This window comes from Bombina bombina, chromosome 5 (assembly GCF_027579735.1).
Source record: "Bombina bombina isolate aBomBom1 chromosome 5, aBomBom1.pri, whole genome shotgun sequence".
NCBI lineage: Eukaryota > Metazoa > Chordata > Amphibia > Anura > Bombinatoridae > Bombina > Bombina bombina.
The window spans coordinates 145,031,705-145,052,069 of NC_069503.1; the positions used below are offsets into that span (position 1 = coordinate 145,031,705).

At 37.4% G+C, this 20,365-nt stretch overlaps 1 protein-coding gene across 5 annotated transcripts in view; it reads left to right on the forward strand.

Annotated features, from left to right (window-relative positions):
• Positions 1 to 20,365, forward strand: part of ALS2CL (ALS2 C-terminal like) — a 320,431-nt gene that overhangs the window by 186,390 nt on the left and 113,676 nt on the right. For 4 of the 5 annotated variants that reach the window (XM_053713729.1, XM_053713732.1, XM_053713731.1 and 1 more), the window contains exons 3-4: positions 3,107 to 3,212; positions 13,044 to 13,233. In XM_053713729.1, the coding sequence (XP_053569704.1) occupies positions 3,107 to 3,212; positions 13,044 to 13,233 (296 nt within the window). The remainder of the gene's footprint in view (positions 1 to 3,106; positions 3,213 to 13,043; positions 13,234 to 20,365) is intronic. The other variant, XM_053713733.1, reaches the window with a different exon arrangement.

A 20,365-nucleotide genomic window follows, 5' to 3' on the forward strand; every position in this document is an offset into this window, starting at 1 on the left:
GATGGACAAAAATCAACCCGATCGAATACGATCGGGTTGATTGACACCCCCTGCTAGCAGCCGATTGGCCGCAAATCTGCAGGGGGCAGCATTGCACCAGCAGTTCACAAGACTGGTGCAATGATAAATGCCGAAAGCGTATGCTGTCGGCATTTATCAATGTGCAGCGGACATGATACGTTACATCGTATCATGTCCGTCCGCACTATCATAAATGGACCCCAAAGACTCTTTTGCCTTAAAAAATAAATTTGTGTTCCATAGAGAAATGTTTTAGCTCATTTTAGGTTACTAGTAGGTTAGTTATAAGCTACAATATGGAATGCAAAAGAGATTATTTTGTGGGCGTGTTGGTTTCTAAAGAGCACATCTTAGACATCTTGTATTTGAAACATTATTTTCAAAATAATTCAATCACGCCCCTTATGGTTCTACGTTTATCATCCATACATCATCCCAAAACACCTATATTTTAGATTCTATACTTATACATTTATATAAAATATGAATTAAAAATTAGAAGGTAAAATGTAATTTGTCATTTATCATTTGTTTAATGATTATCACTTTATTTAGACTCTAAAACAAATGTTATAGCTAAATGACACATGTCAAAAAGTAATTGACACAGGTTCATAAGCAAACATTGAATTCATATGATTTTAAATCAAAGGAACATAAAAAACATAATTTGTATTTCACGATTCAAATAGGGCATACAATTTTTAAACATTTTACCAATTTACTTTTATTTTCAAATTTGCATAATTCTCCTAGTATCCTTTGTTAACGGGCAGCAATATACTACTGGGAGCTAGCTGCACACATCAAGTGAACCAATGACAGGAGGCATAAATGTGCAGCCACCAGTCAGCAGCTAGCTCCCAGTAATGCATTGCAGTTCCTGAGCCTACCTTGGTATTATTTTTAAAAAAGGATATAAAGAGATCAAAGCAAATTAAATAATATAACTACACTGTGTGCAGAATTATTAGGCAAATGAGTATTTTGACCACATCATCCTCTTTATGCATGTTGTCTTACTCTAAGCTGTATAGGCTCGAAAGCCTACTACCAATTAAGCATATTAGGTGATGTGCATCTCTGTAATGAGAAGGGGTGTGGTCTAATGACATCAACACCCTATATCAGGTGTGCATAATTATTAGGCAACTTCCTTTCCTTTGGCAAAATGGGTCAAAAGAAGGATTTGACAGGCTCAGAAAAGTCAAAAATAGTGAGATATCTTGCAGAGGGATGCAGCACTCTTAAAATTGCAAAGCTTCTGAAGCGTGATCATCGAACAATCAAGCGTTTCATTCAAAATAGTCAACAGGGTCGCAAGAAGCGTGTGGAAAAACCAAGGCGCAAAATAACTGCCCATGAACTGAGAAAAGTCAAGCGTGCAGCTGCCAAGATGCCACTTGCCACCAGTTTGGCCATATTTCAGAGCTGCAACATCACTGGAGTGACCAAAAGCACAAGGTGTGCAATACTCAGAGACATGGCCAAGGTAAGAAAGGCTGAAAGACGACCACCACTGAACAAGACACACAAGCTGAAACGTCAAGACTGGGCCAAGAAATATCTCAAGACTGATTTTTCTAAGGTTTTATGGACTGATGAAATGAGAGTGAGTCTTGATGGGCCAGATGGATGGGCCCGTGGCTGGATTGGTAAAGGGCAGAGAGCTCCAGTCCGACTCAGACGCCAGCAAGGTGGAGGTGGAGTACTGGTTTGGGCTGGTATCATCAAAGATGAGCTTGTGGGGCCTTTTCGGGTTGAGGATGGAGTCAAGCTCAACTCCCAGTCCTACTGCCAGTTTCTGGAAGACACCTTCTTCAAGCAGTGGTACAGGAAGAAGTCTGCATCCTTCAAGAAAAACATGATTTTCATGCAGGACAATGCTCCATCACACGCGTCCAAGTACTCCACAGCGTGGCTGGCAAGAAAGGGTATAAAAGAAGAAAATCTAATGACATGGCCTCCTTGTTCACCTGATCTGAACCCCATTGAGAACCTGTGGTCCATCATCAAATGTGAGATTTACAAGGAGGGAAAACAGTACACCTCTCTGAACAGTGTCTGGGAGGCTGTGGTTGCTGCTGCACGCAATGTTGATGGTGAACAGATCAAAACACTGACAGAATCCATGGATGGCAGGCTTTTGAGTGTCCTTGCAAAGAAAGGTGGCTATATTGGTCACTGATTTGTTTTTGTTTTGTTTTTGAATGTCAGAAATGTATATTTGTGAATGTTGAGATGTTATATTGGTTTCACTGGTAAAAATAAATAATTAAAATGGGTATATATTTGTTTTTTGTTAAGTTGCCTAATAATTATGCACAGTAATAGTCACCTGCACACACAGATATCCCCCTAAAATAGCTATAACTAAAAACAAACTAAAAACTACTTCCAAAACTATTCAGCTTTGATATTAATGAGTTTTTTGGGTTCATTGAGAACATGGTTGTTGTTCAATAATAAAATTAATCCTCAAAAATACAACTTGCCTAATAATTCTGCACTCCCTGTAAATTGGAAAGTTGTTTAAAATGACCTGTTCTGTCTGAATTATGAAAGATTCATTTTGACGCTACTGTCCTTTTAAATCCCTTAAAGGGACACTGAACCCATTTTTTTTTTCTTTCATGATTCAGATAGAGCATGCAATTTTAAGAAACTTTCTAAGTTACTCCTATTATCAATTTTTCTTTGTTTCTTTGCTATCTTTATTATTGTTCACCAAAAAAGGGGCCGGCATCTAAACTTACATTATTGCTTTTCAAATAAAGATACCAAGAGAACGAAGAACATTTGATAATAGGTTTAAATTAGAAAGTTGCTTAAAATTGCATGCTCTATCTGAATCACAAAAGAAAAAAATTGGGTTCAGTGTCCCTTAAATATACTAGAAGGTTTCTATCATATATGCTCTTCACTAAACTATTCATTTTATAGTTATGAATACTTTCCTCATAAGCTTCATTTTTTAAAACTTTAAAGTTGTTTAGTTGCCTCCTAGTTTCTAGTTTATTTATTGGGTCTGCAGAACTGTATATAATACTAATAAATATATTACTTATGATTTTTATTCACACAGGATATTTTCCGTAAATCAGTGGAGTCGCTTTTACTAAATTATGAAGAGTTTTTAGCTGCTCTGTCTAAGATGAACTCTTTGGTACTTAACACACTGCTACAGGCTGGTAAGTAAATAATGACAGACTGCATAACAAATTGTTTAGCGCTCACTCATTGTTATATGTTTATATCAGTATCAGGTTGCTTGTGTCTTATTTTGTATTTTTAGTATAATACGCATAGGGGTAGATTTATCATATGCCGAGCGGACATGATTCGCTATACCGAATCATGTCCGGTCATCAACATCGCTAAATGCGGACAGCATACGCTGACCACATTTAACATTGCACAAGCATTTCTGCTTGTGCAATGCCACCCCTTGCGCTGTCAATCATCTCCATCGTATCGGATCAGGATGATTTCAATCTGCCATCTAAAAGGTGGTGGACAGGTTAAGATCATAAGACCACTGCTTCTTAACTTCCCTTTCCGGGGAGCCTGAAACAATGAACCTCCGAAGCAGCATCCGCTGATTTATAAATGGAGCCCATAGTTTTTTTTATTAAAATATCTGATAAAAATAAAACTTATAAACCTTTGTGGTTTTCACACAGGGGCAAAGCTTTTGGATTGGTGCTGATTTCTGTTGGTGTACAATATTCTTCCATACGTGTGCCTTTTGGATTGTATTAGTTTGTAATAATTCTTTTTAAATAAGCAATAAAACGACATGTGGCTTGACATGTATTGTGATAAAGTACACGTGCACTAATGCAGCATATTTGTTTAAACCTTGCTGATATGTTCACCCATGGGGGCCGATTTATCATGTTCAGGCGGACATGATCCACTGTAGTGAAATACTTGTGCAATGCCACTCCCTGCACATTCGGCATTTTGTGTGAAATACTTGTGCAATACCACTCCCTGCACATTCGGCATTTTGTGTGAAATACTTGTGCAATACCACCTCCTGCACATTCAGCATTTTGTGTGACATACTTGTGCAATACCACCCCCTGCACATTCGGCATTTCGTGTGAAATACTTGTGCAATACCACTCCCTGCACATTCGGCATTTCGTGTGAAATACTTGTGCAATACCACCTCCTGCACATTCGGCATTTTGTGTGATATACTTGTGCAATACCACCCCCTGCACATTCGGCATTTTGTGTGACATACTTGTGCAATACCACCCCCTGCACATTCGGCATTTCGTGTGAAATACTTGTGCAATACCACTCCCTGCACATTCGGCATTTCGTGTGAAATACTTGTGCAATACCACCTCCTGCACATTCGGCATTTTGTGTGACATACTTGTGCAATACAACCCCCTGCACATTCGTCATTTCGTGTGAAATACTTGTGCAATACCACCTCCTGCACATTCGGCATTTTGTGTGACATACTTGTGCAATACCACCCCCTGCACATTCGGCATTTCGTGTGAAATACTTGTGCAATACCACTTCCTGCACATTCGGCATTTCGTGTGAAATACTTGTGCAATACCACCTCCTGCACATTCGGCATTTTGTGTGACATACTTGTGCAATATCACCCCCTGCACATTCGGCATTTTGTGTGACATACTTGTGCAATACCACCCCCTGCACATTCGGCATTTCGCGTGAAATACTTGTGCAATACCACCTCCTGCACATTCGGCATTTTGTGTGACATACTTGTGCAATACCACCCCCTGCACATTCGGCATTTCGTGTGAAATACTTGTGCAATACCACCTCCTGCACATTCGGCATTTTGTGTGACATACTTGTGCAATACCACCCCCTGCACATTCGGCATTTCGTGTGAAATACTTGTGCAATACCACTCCCTGCACATTCGGCATTTCGTGTGAAATACTTGTGCAATACCACCTCCTGCACATTCGGCATTTTGTGTGACATACTTGTGCAATATCACCCCTTGCACATTCGGCATTTTGTGTGACATACTTGTGCAATACCACCCCCTGCACATTCGGCATTTCGTGTGAAATACTTGTGCAATACCACTCCCTGCACATTCGGCATTTCGTGTGAAATACTTGTGCAATACCACCTCCTGCACATTTGGCATTTTGTGTGACATACTTGTGCAATACCACCCCCTGCACATTCGGCATTTCATGTGAAATACTTGTGCAATACCACCTCCTGCACATTCGGCATTTTGTGTGACATACTTGTGCAATACCACCCCCTGCACATTCGGCATTTCGTGTGAAATACTTGTGCAATACCGCTCCCGGCACATTTGGCATTTTGTGTGAAATGCTTGTGCAATAGCATCCCCTGTACATTCACGGCCAATCGGCCACTAGCAGGGGTGTCAATCATCCCGATCGTATCCAGTGGCGGGGCTTCTTAACTTATGTTTCCGGCGAGCCTAAAGGCTTGCACAGAAACTGCTGCATTCGCAGTATAATAAATCGGCCCCTTCATCTCAACTGAAATTAAATCATCAAACAGTGTGTATATAAAAGCTGCACTAACCCTTATAATTCATGCATGTGAAGTGACCAAATAGCAGTCCATAACTGGTCACATCTTAGCAAATGACACCCCTGGAAACCTGTACCATATTACACCATATGAATCTAATATAAAGCTCAATAATATTGGCCTAGATTACAAGTGGAGAGCAAAAATATTAGTGCTATTAAGCGCTAATACCACACAAGTTAAATCACTAGTGCTTCTATTCTTTTGCTTGTATTACAAGGTGAAAGTAAAAAGCGAAAGACTCAGGTTCACTAACATCTGGAGGTTGGCCAGCACAACCGCAATAACTCCCTTTCCTAATAAAGTTCTATAGGGCATGCTACAAAACGCTCTTCTGGCTTTCGCTCTCATGCTAACCCAAAGGTGCGCTAGGTCAATTGCTCTAAAGCCGAAGGAGCATTTAGAAATACTTTAAATACCTTTTTTATTCACTTAGAACAAAATTGTATTATTATTTTTATTTATATATATATATATATATATATATATATATATATATATATATATATATATATATATATATATATATATATATATAATAAAATTAAAATGTTCTAATAAGTGAAGAACAAGGGTATTTAAAGTATTTCTATTTAAAAACACACCAAAGAAACTGTTTAAAATGTATGTTATATGTCAAGGTGTTAGACTAGGAAGAACTTCAATATATACTATATATATATATATATATATATATATATATATATATATATATATAGATTCACTATAACAATAGGAAGAAACACGAAGAGGACACAGTAGTGCCCTCTCCAATGAAAGACAGGGATTTCAGCACTCCATAAATGACTATTTATAAAAATTTAATAAATTTCAGGATCTGTATATTTAGTATTTTAGAAATAGTTGTTCTCCGCTGCAGCGTGAACTAGTCAACGCCTGGGTCTCCTAAATCAAAACCACACACGTAAGAATAATTCATACATTTTATTATAAGTGCAAATATATTTAAATATAAAGTGTTTCAATATGTTAAAATAAACACATAGAAAAAGCTGGCCAGCTCACAATAGTTACTCACGATGCAAGTTATTAACCTAAGTTGAGGCTATAAAAGTTATTAAGGAACACCCCTACCAGTGGGTAGCCCTGTGTATACACAGGAATCTGCTACCATGGATAGAAATGGGGATCCATGCGAAATAACTAAAGAACATCAGAATAGTATTGGCAACACCTCTCTCAGAGGATAACCCAAACTAAATTGGAAAGTTGTTATCATGAGAAAACACCTGAGGATCTATGCCTAATACTTATTATTATGTAGAAATAACACATGTGAAAAATCAGTTACATGTTTAAACTTTTTACACTTTCGTATTAATAAACAACACCCCTACCAGAGGGTAGCACCAATATAATAGAAAGGTACCAGCTACCGTGGTAAAACGTTGGGGATCTATGTTTATAAAATACTAATTGTGTAATCACAGCAATTATGAACCATTTATATCGTATATATAGGGCAGGCAAAGATAGACATTTAAACTCTTATTATAGAGAGTTGCTCATTTCCCATTGCAACATATATTAGAACTGTTGCAAATAGAGTTCGTTCTATTTCATTTTATCCCAGAAGATGCATTCCACTTGCAAAATACTTAGACTCATTAGTCCATGGATACATTACACGTAACTTCTGGGAGACGGAATCCTTCTCCGTTATATCTTCTTTAAGATGATTTAAACCGGGTATAGAGCCTGCTTCTTATTGCGGTTCCAAAGTTATGTTTGCAACTTGCATCGAGCAACGAATTAGGACCTAGTTCTCAGCTGTGCAGGATGACGTCACACGCCATCGGCCGTTTCACCCCCCACGTGACTCAAACGTCATTGGGACTTCCTCAGGGCGTATACTTCAAAGTCTCATACATGTTCTATTTAAACTCAGCCCTTATTTTGGATTGGTGAAATTATTTGCGGTATTGACACAACATGTATTTTTATGCTGTTCACAAAAAAAGAAAGAAAAATTAAATAAAAGAAAATACAATATCTCAATTCTCACATAGGCACTGGATTTAATCAATTCTAATAGTATATCCACAGCACTTGTTTTAAATTTATACAGATGATATTTGCACTTAGTTACATCTATACATTTTTGTATCCACTTCCAATATAGCAAATGCAAGCAAAAACGAGCACCGGAAAACATAACCCTAATATTCATTCTTAGAAATACAATTTCTAAGGAAAAAATGTATATTTGTAAGTTATTACCTATTGCTTCTACTATTGGGGTTTGGAGAAAAATGAACTTTAAGAAATTCTAGAGAAAAGGGGCAAAATCTAATTTTTCATTCTTTCCTTTTGGTGACAGAGTTTTTAATCTATATATCCATGCTACTTCTTTTCTAAGAAGCAGATTGTCTATATCACCACCTCTACCATAAAGGGAGCATTTTTCAATGCCTATTACTTTAAGGTCATCTGTAGAGCAATTATGGCATAATTTAAAATGCAGAGCTATATTGCTATTGATAATTCCTTCCTTTGCATTAGCAATTTCATTACGATGTTCAGTGATTCTGTCTTTCAGAATTCTCTTAGTTTTACCTGTGTAATATAGGGGGCACGGACAGTACAGCAGATATATTACATTATCAGATTTACAATTTATAAATTGTCTGATTTCATATATCTTATCACCAGTACTAAACTGTCTGGTTTTTACAACGAACTTACAAAAAACGCAGTTTCCACATTGGAAACAATCTTGTAATTTTTGTCATTTTTCTAACCAATTCTGTGCTCTTGGGTTACGTATAAAGTCACTTTTAACCAATCTATCTTTTAAATTGGGAGCCCTGCGTGCTACTATAGATGGAAAATCACCCACTACACTTTTAACATTTTCATCTGAGAGTAAAAATTGCCATTTGCTTTTTAGAATCTTTCGGACTTGATTCCAATGTCCATTATATTGAGGGATGAACATTACCCTATTGTCTGTTTTTTTCTCCTTTTTCTCCCACAAAAGGGAATCTCTATTAGTTTTAAGGGCCTGATTCATTGCATATTTTACATTACGATTAGAATACCCTCTTACTTTAAACCGATTTGCCATTTCTTTTGCATGTGTCTTGTATTTAGTCCTACTGGAACAATTCCTCCGAAGTCTGAGGAATTGTCCAGTAGGTATTCCTCTAATGAGGGACGGTGGATGATGGGACGGTGGCTGATCGGAACAGCCAATAGAATGCGAGCTCAATCTGATTGGCTGACTGGATCAGCCAATCGGATTGAACTTGAATCTGATTGGCTGATTCAATCAGCCAATCAGATTTTTCCTACCTTAATTCCGATTGGCTGATAGAATCCTATCAGCCAATTGGAATTGAAGGGACGTCATCTTGGATGACATCCCTTAAAGGAGCCTTCATTCGTCAGTAGTCCGTCGGAAAAGAAGGATGTTCCGCGTCGGCGGGATGAAGATTCAAGACCCGGCTTCGAAGATGACCTCGCCCGGATAAAAGACTTCTTTAGCGCCTCTTGGAAGATGACATCGCCCGGATGGAAGATTTCTTCAGCGCCGCTTGGAGGATCACTTCATCGGATGGAAGATTTCTTCAGCGCCCCTTGGATGATCACTTCTGCCGGACCGGATGTCCTCTTCAGTTCCATCGGTGGCTCGGCTGAGTGAAGACGACTAAAGGTAGGATGATCTTCAGGGGATTAGTGTTAGGTTATTTTAAGGGGGGTTTGGGTTAGATTAAGGGTATGTGGGTGGTGGGTTTTAATGTTGGGGGGGTTGTATTTTTCTTTTACAGGCAAAAGAGCTGAATTCTTTGGGGCATTCCCCCACAAAAGGCCCTTTTAAGGGCTGGTAAGGTAAAAGAGCTTTGAACTTTTTTAATGTAGAATAGGGTAGGGCATTTTTTTATTTTGGGGGGGTTTGTTATTTTATTAGGGGGCTTAGATTAGGTGTAAGTAGCTTAAAATTGTTGTAATATTTTTTTTAATGTTTGTAACTTATTTTTTTTATTTTTTGTAACTTAGCTTTTTTTATTTTTTGTACTTTAGTTAGTTTATGTAATTGTATTTAATTGTAGTTATTTGTAGTTAATTTATTTAATTTATTTAATGATAGTGTAGTGTTAGGTTTAATTGTAACTTAGGTTAGGATTTATTTTACAGGTAATTTTGTATTTCTTTTAGCTAGGTAGTTTTTAAATAGTTAATAACTATTTAATAACTATTCTAACTAGCTAAAATAAATACAAAGTTACCTGTAAAATAAATATAAATCCTAAGATAGCTACAATGTAATTATTAATTTTATTGTAGCTATCTTAGGGTTTATTTTACAGGTAAGTATTTAGTTTTAAATAGGAATAATTTATTAAAGTATAGTGTAGTGTTAGGTGTAATTGTAACTAAGGTTAGTTTTTAGTTTACAGGTACATTTCTCTTTATTTTAGCTAGGTAAGCTATTAAATAGTTAATAACTATTTAATAGCTATTGTACCTAGTTAAAATAAATTGAAAGGTACCTGTAAAATAAAAATAAATCCTAAGATAGCTACAATATAATTATTATTTATATTGTAGCTATATTAGGGTTTATTTTATAGGTAAGTATTTAGTTTTAAATAGGATTAACTTAGTTAATAATAGAAATATTATTTAGATTTATTTAATTAATATTTAAGTTAGGAGAGTGTTAGGATTAGTGTTAGACTTAGGTTTAGGGGTTAATAATTTTATTACAGTGGCGGCAGTGTAGTGGGGGGCAGGATAGGGGTTAATAAATGTATTATAGGTGGCGACGGTGTAGGGGGGGCAGGATAGGGGTTAATAAATTTAATATAGGTTGCGGCGGGTTCAGGGAGCGGCGGTTTAGGGGTTAAACTATTTATTTAGTTGCGGCGAGGTGCGGGATCAGCAGGATAGGGGTTTATAACTTTATTATAGAGGGCGACGGTTTAGGGGGGCAGGATAGGGGTTACTAGGTATAATGTAGGTGGCAGCGGTGTCAGGGAGCGGCGGTTTAGGGGTTAATACATTTATAAGACTTGCCGCGGGGTCTAGGAGCGGCGGTTTAGGGGTTAGTAACTTTATTTAGTTGCAGGGGGCTCCGGGGGCGCCGGTATAGGGGGTAGAACAGTGTAGTTTAGTGTGAGTGCTTAGTGACAGGCTAGCAAGAAAGCTGTCAAACAGCCGAAGAGCAGCGAGATCGGATGAGTGATAACTCTCACAGTTTGCTGCTCATCGCCCCGCGGCTTTTTGACAGCTTTACTTGATAACTTAGGCAAATTTTTTCAGGTCCGCGGCGGCGATGTGAGGCGAGCTTAGGCGGGCGTATTGGGCCGGCGAAGGCAGGAAAGTTGACACGTTGATAACTACCCCCCGTTGTGTCAATACCGCAAATAATTTCACCAATCCAAAATAAGGGCTGAGTTTAAATAGAACATGTATGAGACTTTGAAGTATACGCCCTGAGGAAGCCCCAATGACGTTTGAGTCATGTGGGGGGTGAAACGGCCCTTGGCGTGTGACGTCATCCTGCACAGCTGAGAACCAGGTCCTAATTCGTTGCTCGATGCAAGTTGCAAACATAGCTTTGGAACCGCAATAAGAAGGAGGCTCTATACCCGGTTTAAATCATCTTAAAGAAGATATAACGGAGAAGGATTCCGTCTCCCAGAAGTTACGTGTAATGTATCCATGGACTAATGAGTCTAAGTATTTTGCAAGTGGAATGCATCTTCTGGGATAAAATGAAATAGAACGAACTCTATTTGCAACAGTTCTAATATATGTTGCAATGGGAAATGAGCAACTCTCTATAATAAGAGTTTAAATGTCTATCTTTGCCTGCCCTATATATACGATATAAATGGTTCATAATTGCTGTGATTACACAATTAGTATTTTATAAACATAGATCCCCAACGTTTTACCACGGTAGCTGGTACCTTTCTATTATATTGGTGCTACCCTCTGGTAGGGGTGTTATTTATTAATACGAAAGTGTAAAAAGTTTAAACATGTAACTGATTTTTCACATGTGTTATTTCTACATAATAATAAGTATTAGGCATAGATCCTCAGGTGTTTTCTCATGATAACAACTTTCCAATTTAGTTTGGGTTATCCTCTGAGAGAGGTGTTGCCAATACTATTCTGATGTTCTTTAGTTATTTCGCATGGATCCCCATTTCTATCCATGGTAGCAGATTCCTGTGTATACACAGGGCTACCCACTGGTAGGGGTGTTGCTTAATAACTTTTATAGCCTCAACTTAGGTTAATAACTTGCACTTTTTGCACTTATAATAAAATTTATGAATTATTCTTACGTGTGTGGTTTTGATTTAGGAGACCCAGACGTTGACTAGTTCACGCTGCAGCGGAGAACACCTATTTCTAAAATACTAAATATACAGATCCAGAAATTTATTAAATTTCTTATAAATAGTCATTTATGGAGTGCTGAAATCCCTGTCTTTCATTGGAGAGGGCACTACTGTGTCCTCTTCGTGTTTCTTCCTATTGTTATAGTGAATCTATGTGTGTAACAGGGTCTGCACCCACTTATAAATTGTACAGTACTATATTATTACCTACTCCCTAATAATTCAGTATATTATATATATATAATATATATATATATATATATATATATATATATATATATATATATATATATATATATATATATATATATATGTGTGTGTGTGTTTAATGTGTTTGCGATACCTATTGAAAGAATAGGGTAAGTTAAAGGGATGCCAGCTGTGCTAAACATTCTCCACTATATCTGTTTATCCATGGACTTGTAATACCAGATTGCATGCTAATCTTATCTGTCCAGCGATATTGATAGCACACTATGTGCTGTCAATAGCACTCCATTTGTAATCTAGGCCCTTATGTATAATGAGCTATAATTGCTATTCTGTTTGGGTGTCAAGTAGAAAGGCAATAGCTAGTATTTTGGCAAGTGTACAAAATAATAGCTAGACTTATGATCAGTGTGTTTGGTGTGACTGACAGACCCTGTTCTCACGTGATTGGTCACAACAGAGCAGGCGGCAACGCTGCACAATGGAATCTTGTTTCAATGATAGCTGAGGACAGAGGATTACAACATATTTTGCCAGTCCTTGCAAAGACAGGGGGGTAGGTTCCCTAATAGGGAAACCTTTCTTTCACACATAATTTAGTAAATGGGACCCAAATTCTCCACTGACAGAAGAAGCTTTGTTATCATGTTCTAATGTTGTAAATATGATTTTTGCGTTGACGGCGAGTGATCCCTACTTTTTTGGCAAATGTCTTGGGGTTGTGAACACCTATTTATACTTAGCTATAGTATCCAATGGCTTCTTGCCATGTCCATGAGATGTATATGTATGAGAGAAACATAGTGTTTCCATTGTCTATTCATACTGTTCTTATTTTGTTTTTAGATGCCGATGACCCAGTGGGGAAAGAGCATCTAAAACTACTGTTGATCCTCAATGAAAAATTTCACACATTGTGGGATTTAACTACAACAGGATACAACACACTAAAACAGGACTATGACAATTCTTCCCTAGATGTTCAAGATTTTTACTTCATCCAAAATGAAAATATTTTTCTAACAGGCTACACACAGTAAGTAGAAGGACCTCTTGTTACATACACAGCAGCCCTAAATACACAAACATATGAAGGATATTATGGTAAAGCTGCTTCTCATGGACATAAGATAAAATCAATGTGTGAGTTGAATAAAGCTTGGAATAATTTACTTCTACACATGCAAAAGGGTCTGCTCTATACTAAATGGTCATCTTCTTATGTTGTCAGAGATCTATCTCAGTCCTTTGCAATAACTCTGGGAAATACTTCTAGTAAAGTTTTTAGGACTCAAGAACCTTTAAGCAATATGCTATTTTAAAGTAAAATGGAAGTTAAAATTACATGTTAATGATTCAGAAAGAGCAGGGGCACCAAAACCTTTTTGCACAAAGGGCCCATCAGTATTTTTGTGATTGGCTGGGGGACACATAATATTTTACTAATACTTATGATAAAGCTAATGCTTCAAAATAAATTATATTAGAATCACTTACTACATGTGGAAGTTGGCAATACTTGATGAGATCAGTTAAACCAACATGTTTGTAAAACTAAAATGGATATTATAGATGAGTTAGGATACTAACTATCTTCTTTTCTGCTAAAAACAACGGCCTCTACTCCATACTTATCTTATGTTATCTCTGCTGCCTTTTACACCGTTGACCATCCCCTCCTCCTACAGACTCTCAGCTCTCTTGGGTTCTGTGACAAGGCCCTCACCTGGATCCTGGTGACTCCTCCTCTCCATTGCCTCTGTCTGTTGGAATATCTCAAGGCTCCGTTCTAGGTCTCTACTCTTCTCTATTTATACTTATTAACTGGGTAAAATCACCTCTATGCTGATGATACTCAGATCTACCTATCCACCCCTGCACTCTCTCTTTCTGTCCTTTCTCACATCAGCAACTGCTTATCAGGCATTTCTTCCTGGATGGCCTCTCACTACCTAAAAATCAACATGTCCAAGACTGATGTCCTTCTAATCCCCCCTCTAATTCTATTCTGATTTCTAACTTTTCTATCCCTGTTATCAGCACCACTATGTCCCCATCACTCTAAGTCCGCTGCCTCAGAGTTACACTTGTCTTCAATCTGTCCTTCATACCCCACATCCAATTGCTCTCTTCATTCTGCCGCAACCACCTACGCAATATCTCAAAAATTCATCTGTTTCTAAGCACTGAAACTACTTAACAGCTAATCCACTCCCTGGTAATTTCCAGACTTGACTACTGTAATAACCTACTAACTGGCCTTCCTCTCTCCCGCCTATCTCCCCTTCATTACATCCTAAATGCCTCTGCTAGGCTTATCCACCTCTCCCAATGCTCTGTATCTGCTGCACCTCTCTGCAAGTCCCTTCACTGGCTCCCCGTACACAGCAGAATCAAATTGAAAATTATCACCCTGACCTACAAAGCCCTTGCCAATACTGTCCCCCTACCTGTCCTCACTCATCAACAAATATTCTCAAGCCCGCCCCCTAAGATCCAACAATGACCTGCTCCTTGCATCTTCTACCATCATCTCCTCCCATCCTAGACTGCAGGACTTCTCTTGTACGACACCAACCCTCTGGAACACACTTCCTCAAGCTGTCAGACTTTCCCCTAAACTCTCCTCCTTTAAACTCTCCTTAAATACCTTTTTGTTAATGGAAGACTATCACCCAAATAAGTAACAAATGAATTACACTTACCTAATAATTGCCCTCATCTAACTCTGTACTAACATTCTCGCCTTTCCAGTCCTTACCTCCTATTTCTCACCCTCCTACCCATCTAGATTGTAAGTTCCCATGGGAATAGGGCCCTCAATTCCCCCTGTAATTGTTTGTTAAATTTTGTCCGGTGTATTGCATCATTGTACTTTTTTTTTCTCCATATTATTATTTTATTGAGGTTCAATGCAGGTATACAATTTGCATACGTCAGAAAACATACAAAATACATTTGTCTATAATCAGGGTGGAGGAACAAAACAAATAAGTGGAACATTACATAATCATATGCTAAATGTCAATATTATTACAATATATAGCTCCTACTGTCAAAACTTTATACCCTCCAGATATCTTCTGAGGTCACTCTTGGACCACCTAACACTATTAGTAAATGTATGTAATGGGAGGTAGTTATGTACCGTAGGAGACCACTTATGGGACTCAATTAGGGAACCTCAGTGTATTTTTCTTGTGCATAACTCTATGTCCTAGAGACTGGAAGCGCTAGAAAATGTAGCTATGATATAAGAACATATAGGGTGGGAGGGGAATATTGTTAATATGTAGGTCTACTCTTGAAACAGATATATATATGAACTCAATATAGGCTAGGTTAATACTAAACCGGTACCATCAGGAGTAATAGAATAGTTATATACTTTGATTGAACAGCTGCTAATAGCAGAGAGCATAGAACATTGTAACTACTCAGTAGAGGGGAATTGTGTCTTAAATCCTAATATATTATTTTAGAGTCTGACCATCTGTGTAGATTCTATTACAGGTTTACATTTTGAGTCAGCTCCTAGAATACACTTGGGTTTTCCATACCGCAGTGATAATTCAATGTTACAAGACTCATGCACGACAATAGAACCTATAAAGCAAAATGGACATTTGATGTTCCTAAAAATAGATTGAGCTAGAGTGCATAAACTTATACTGAGGGGTTAGGGTAACCCATGTAAAATAATCCATGATGTAAAACGTTTAAAACTGTAAGCACTAACAAGTAGAGTACATAACTAACAGCTAGACAAGGGTGGTCCCCAATAAACATTTTTATTAATGTTTTTCTAAGTAAAACAGGAACAGTTCTAGTGAGATCTGAAACTTTGGGCGATCATGTTATTAATCAGGGGCACAGTATATGAAGTCCTTCAGAACAAAATTTACATGATCTCTAAACATCAGGCTCGATAATCTCGGTAAGGGACCGTATACTGAAGGATAGTAGGGAACAGATACACATATAACAAACAGATCACTGTCAACTTAACGCTAACTGAACATTTCTAAGGAAAAGAAGACAAAGAAAAAACAGTTCTTATAGCTAATTAACTGTAGCCAATCGAATAGGTATTGCTTACACCAGGCTGCTGTATAAGCGTAGAATGCATGTTTTGTCGTTCTTAGTAATATACTGTCCACCTAAAAAACAACAAATATTACACAGAGCTGGAAACAGGCAATCCCCCTACAATCTGTCTCCTCCATTAAGCAGATCAGCCGATTCCGACTTTGAAAGCTCTTAGGCATGCTGCGATAGGGAGAAGGCCACTCCGTACATCCAAGGCAAGCAGTATGTCACTACATTGAGACCCGATGCAGCTTAAAGACTGAATACATGGTCCCACTACTTGTCGGCCATTCTGTGACCGTAGCATGACAGGCCGCAAATTCTGGGTTATGTCTGTTTCCTCCCGGCTTATTACAAAGCCAGCCATCTTACCCAGCATTTTAAAGCGCAGTCTGTGGAGCCTGTCACCATTATTCAGCAAAGCTTCAGTATCAGGTCGGTCATCCTCGGTCACGAACTGTGTATCGACTCTTGCATCAGTCTCACATACTATGCGTCCAGTTAGATCTGTGGACACTCCGTGGCACCTCTGCGTCAATGATGTGGTAAGTTGGGGAGCCTGGGATATCTCTAGCCCGGTACTCCCGGTCCAGCTGTCATCCAGTTTTGCTGATCCTCCCCTGCCATGTCCACAGAACATGTCACCAAAATTCAGCGGATCTCCAGGACTGGCACTGCTACCTTCCGTCACCGACTGTAAATCCCCTCTCACATCTGCTCCATGTGCTAAGCGTAGCCTGTCACTCTGGGTGTCAGAATGCTGTGTAGGAGCCATGTCTTGACATGCTGCGATCAGTCGCTGCTCCAGTCTAAGGAACTGTGCCTCTAAGAGTTCAATGATTACCTTTTCACTTAGGGGTAACGCCATCTTAATCCCGTGGGTAGAGAACTCTATTTTCAAGAGTTAAATGCAATTGTATGTTATACAGTTGAGTTGTACAACCGATGGTGCTAGATATCGCAATAAGGGAGTTCATGGGTCAGCACATTTGGCTGATTAAACTGACTAGTCAGAAAATTGGGGGGGTAGAGAGAGGCACAGGCCGCTACTAGGCCTCTGCTGCGCACCTTCTCTATTCCGGTCTGCTTATGTCTATTAATGTGTAAAAGTCACACGAATCTGTTCCGTAGGGAATGCTAGTCACAGTTCTTCTGAAGGGAACAGGATACGGAAGGTATGGGAGAGATAATCAGCAGAATATTCAGCTCCTATATTCAGACATATCTTAAACAGCAGCCATCTTGGTCGGTGGTTAGACACGCCCCCCGCATTATTGTACTTTTATCCTTGTAGTCATCAACAGTGCTGCAGAAACTGTTGGTGCTTTATAAATTGAAAATAATAAGCATGTGCAGCACAAACCTATTAAAGGGACAGTCAACATCAGAATTTTTGTTGTTTAAAAGGAAAAATAATCCCTTTATTACCCATTCCCGAGTTTTGCATAAATAACACAGTTATAGTAATACATGTTTTACCTCTGTAATTACCTTGTATCTAAGCTTCTGCTGACTGCCCCCTTATTTCAGTTCTTTTGACAGACTTGCATTTTAGCCAATCAGTGTTCAGTCCTAGGTCACTTCACGTGCATGAGCTCAATGTTTATTTATATGAAACACATTAACTAATGCCCTCTAGTGGTGAAAATGCATTCAGATTAGAGGCCGTCTTCAAGGTCTGAGAAATTAACATATGAACCTCCTAGGTTTAGCATTCAACTAAGAATACCTACAGGACAAAGCAAAATTGGTGATAAAAGAAAATTGGGAAGTTGTTTAAAATGACATGCCCTATTTAAATCATGAAAGTTTTTTTTTGGATTTGACTGTCCCTTTAACATCAAGTCCTAAGCAAAATGCTCTTTAGAAAATACACAAAATGTTTTAACAATGTTTATACAATACTTGATTACAATTGTTGGTTTTTTTGGGGGGTACAGAGCAACAATTGTCTGGATGCTGGCTGAGATAATGTCAGGCTGGTATGGTCTAATCATTTTCAGTGGATCATGTAGGGTTACAGGAAGTGTGCTATAGTTTATTTTTATTATTTTGAAAAAGATAGCACAAAATAATAAATTCATTCACGTATGAAAAACAATATAAAATAAAAACATCTTTAGTATAAATTTTAATTACAGCAAAACATTACCTTAAAAAAGAAAAACATTCTTGCAAATTAAATATATCTCTGCAAAACCTCTTTTTTGCTATTTTAACCCAGGTAACATTTTATTAAGTAAAATCTCTAAGGTTTTCTTTTGTATAATCAACTCAAGAGTTCTTTACCATTTAATATTTATCCATTCCAATCCCCACATATTTAAAAAAAAAAAAATAGATTATACATATAAATATAACTTTCTAAACATGTATATGTTTTTTTTATCATTGATATCAAGATTAAATTGTTCTAAAATCATCATAATTATACTTATGTTTTGTAAATTCTGCAAAAGCAGGGATTTTTTTTTTTACATTCGTTTGCTTAAAATCCTATTTCTCCCCACTAACATTACATAATCGATAAACTCTCGGACTCTGGTTATGCTAAATGTCTTTCAAATGCCACTTCAATATTAGATTCCTGAGACTGAAGATTGAAAGTGTTGTATAGTTTATAATGCAATGCCCGAATTAAGGTCTCTCTTGTAACAGCAGCACATTGTAACTATCTGTGACATTTGATTGCACTAGAACTATTGTGATCTTGTGAGTTGTTGCTATGTGAGGAAACTTCCTCTTCTCTTAAACCTGGCTCTTAACATCTTCAAATATTAATAAGCTTCACATTTCTTATCCTCCCTGCATTGCCAAGTTTAGCTAATCATTATTTTATAATCTGGCATGAGTCATATCAGGAAGATTTATATTGCAATTATAGGTTTGCAATTAGTTGTATGTTATTTTTCTATGATAAGTGGTGATTCATTTTAATTTATTGTATTTATTTATCTCAAATGTGTTTATGATCCAAATATTCTTTATGTGGTAGTGTTAAAATGTAATCCTACATCTACTATTTAATTAAAGCATTTAAATATGCCACCACCTGTCCTGCCCAACTCAAGCCCAGCTTTGCACACACCTAACTCCAGCCCAGGTCTGCTCACTCTCGTCCCCAAATATGATTTGATGCTGCCCACAGATTTTCCTGACTAAGCCACCATCACCCCTTATCCTGAATAGTCTCTGTGAAATGTTGAAAGGTAGGTTATATATATTCCTACCAAAAGCATAGTCCTAGCAAATATCCTACTCCTAGCAAATCCAGTACTATCCAAAAAGTGTCACTACCTTAGTATTCAGTTTGTATTTGATATATATACAAATGCCTCCAGGTGGTGGCGGTGGTGGTGGTGGGGGGGGGGGGGTGGCAGAAGCATTGGTGTACAACACTCAGTTTGTGCACATAAACCCCAAAAGAGTACACTAATTCCTCCTGTGCACGAACCCAATATGAGTTATCTTAAAATGTGTTATATATTTACTAAATATAAAATATTGAAAAATATTAATAATTAATGTAAATAATTATTATAGATGTTCTAAAAAAATCTAAATAATCATACAATATCAGACAACTAATTCTTGTGTGCTAACCTGACACCGGGTTAGACCTAAAGCACAAAACCTGAAGCGTGTTATGCATATTTTACATTCCAATATTCTTCACATAGAAAAAAATGAAATTTGTATTATTAAATATATATTTCTTTGTATATAAATGTGATAATGTTAATGTGTAATATACTGTATATATTTATACCTATGGGAATAGATATATAGGTATAGTTATATATAGATATATAGAGAAATATCTATGTAAAATAAAATAAAAAATGTTCCTGTACGTGAAGAACATTGAAATGTTATATATTTACAGTAAATACAAACAAAAACACATTATTAAATATTATTAAAGAATGTATATGATTCTAATAGTATTTTTTAATGTATTTATGTTGTGTTTGGTGCAACTTTAATTCTAGCTCTAACCCTTTACTTGCGGTCCTCAGTCTAAATTCGATGGTATATACTTTCAACTTCTAATGCGCATGCAAATTAGCAAACCCACA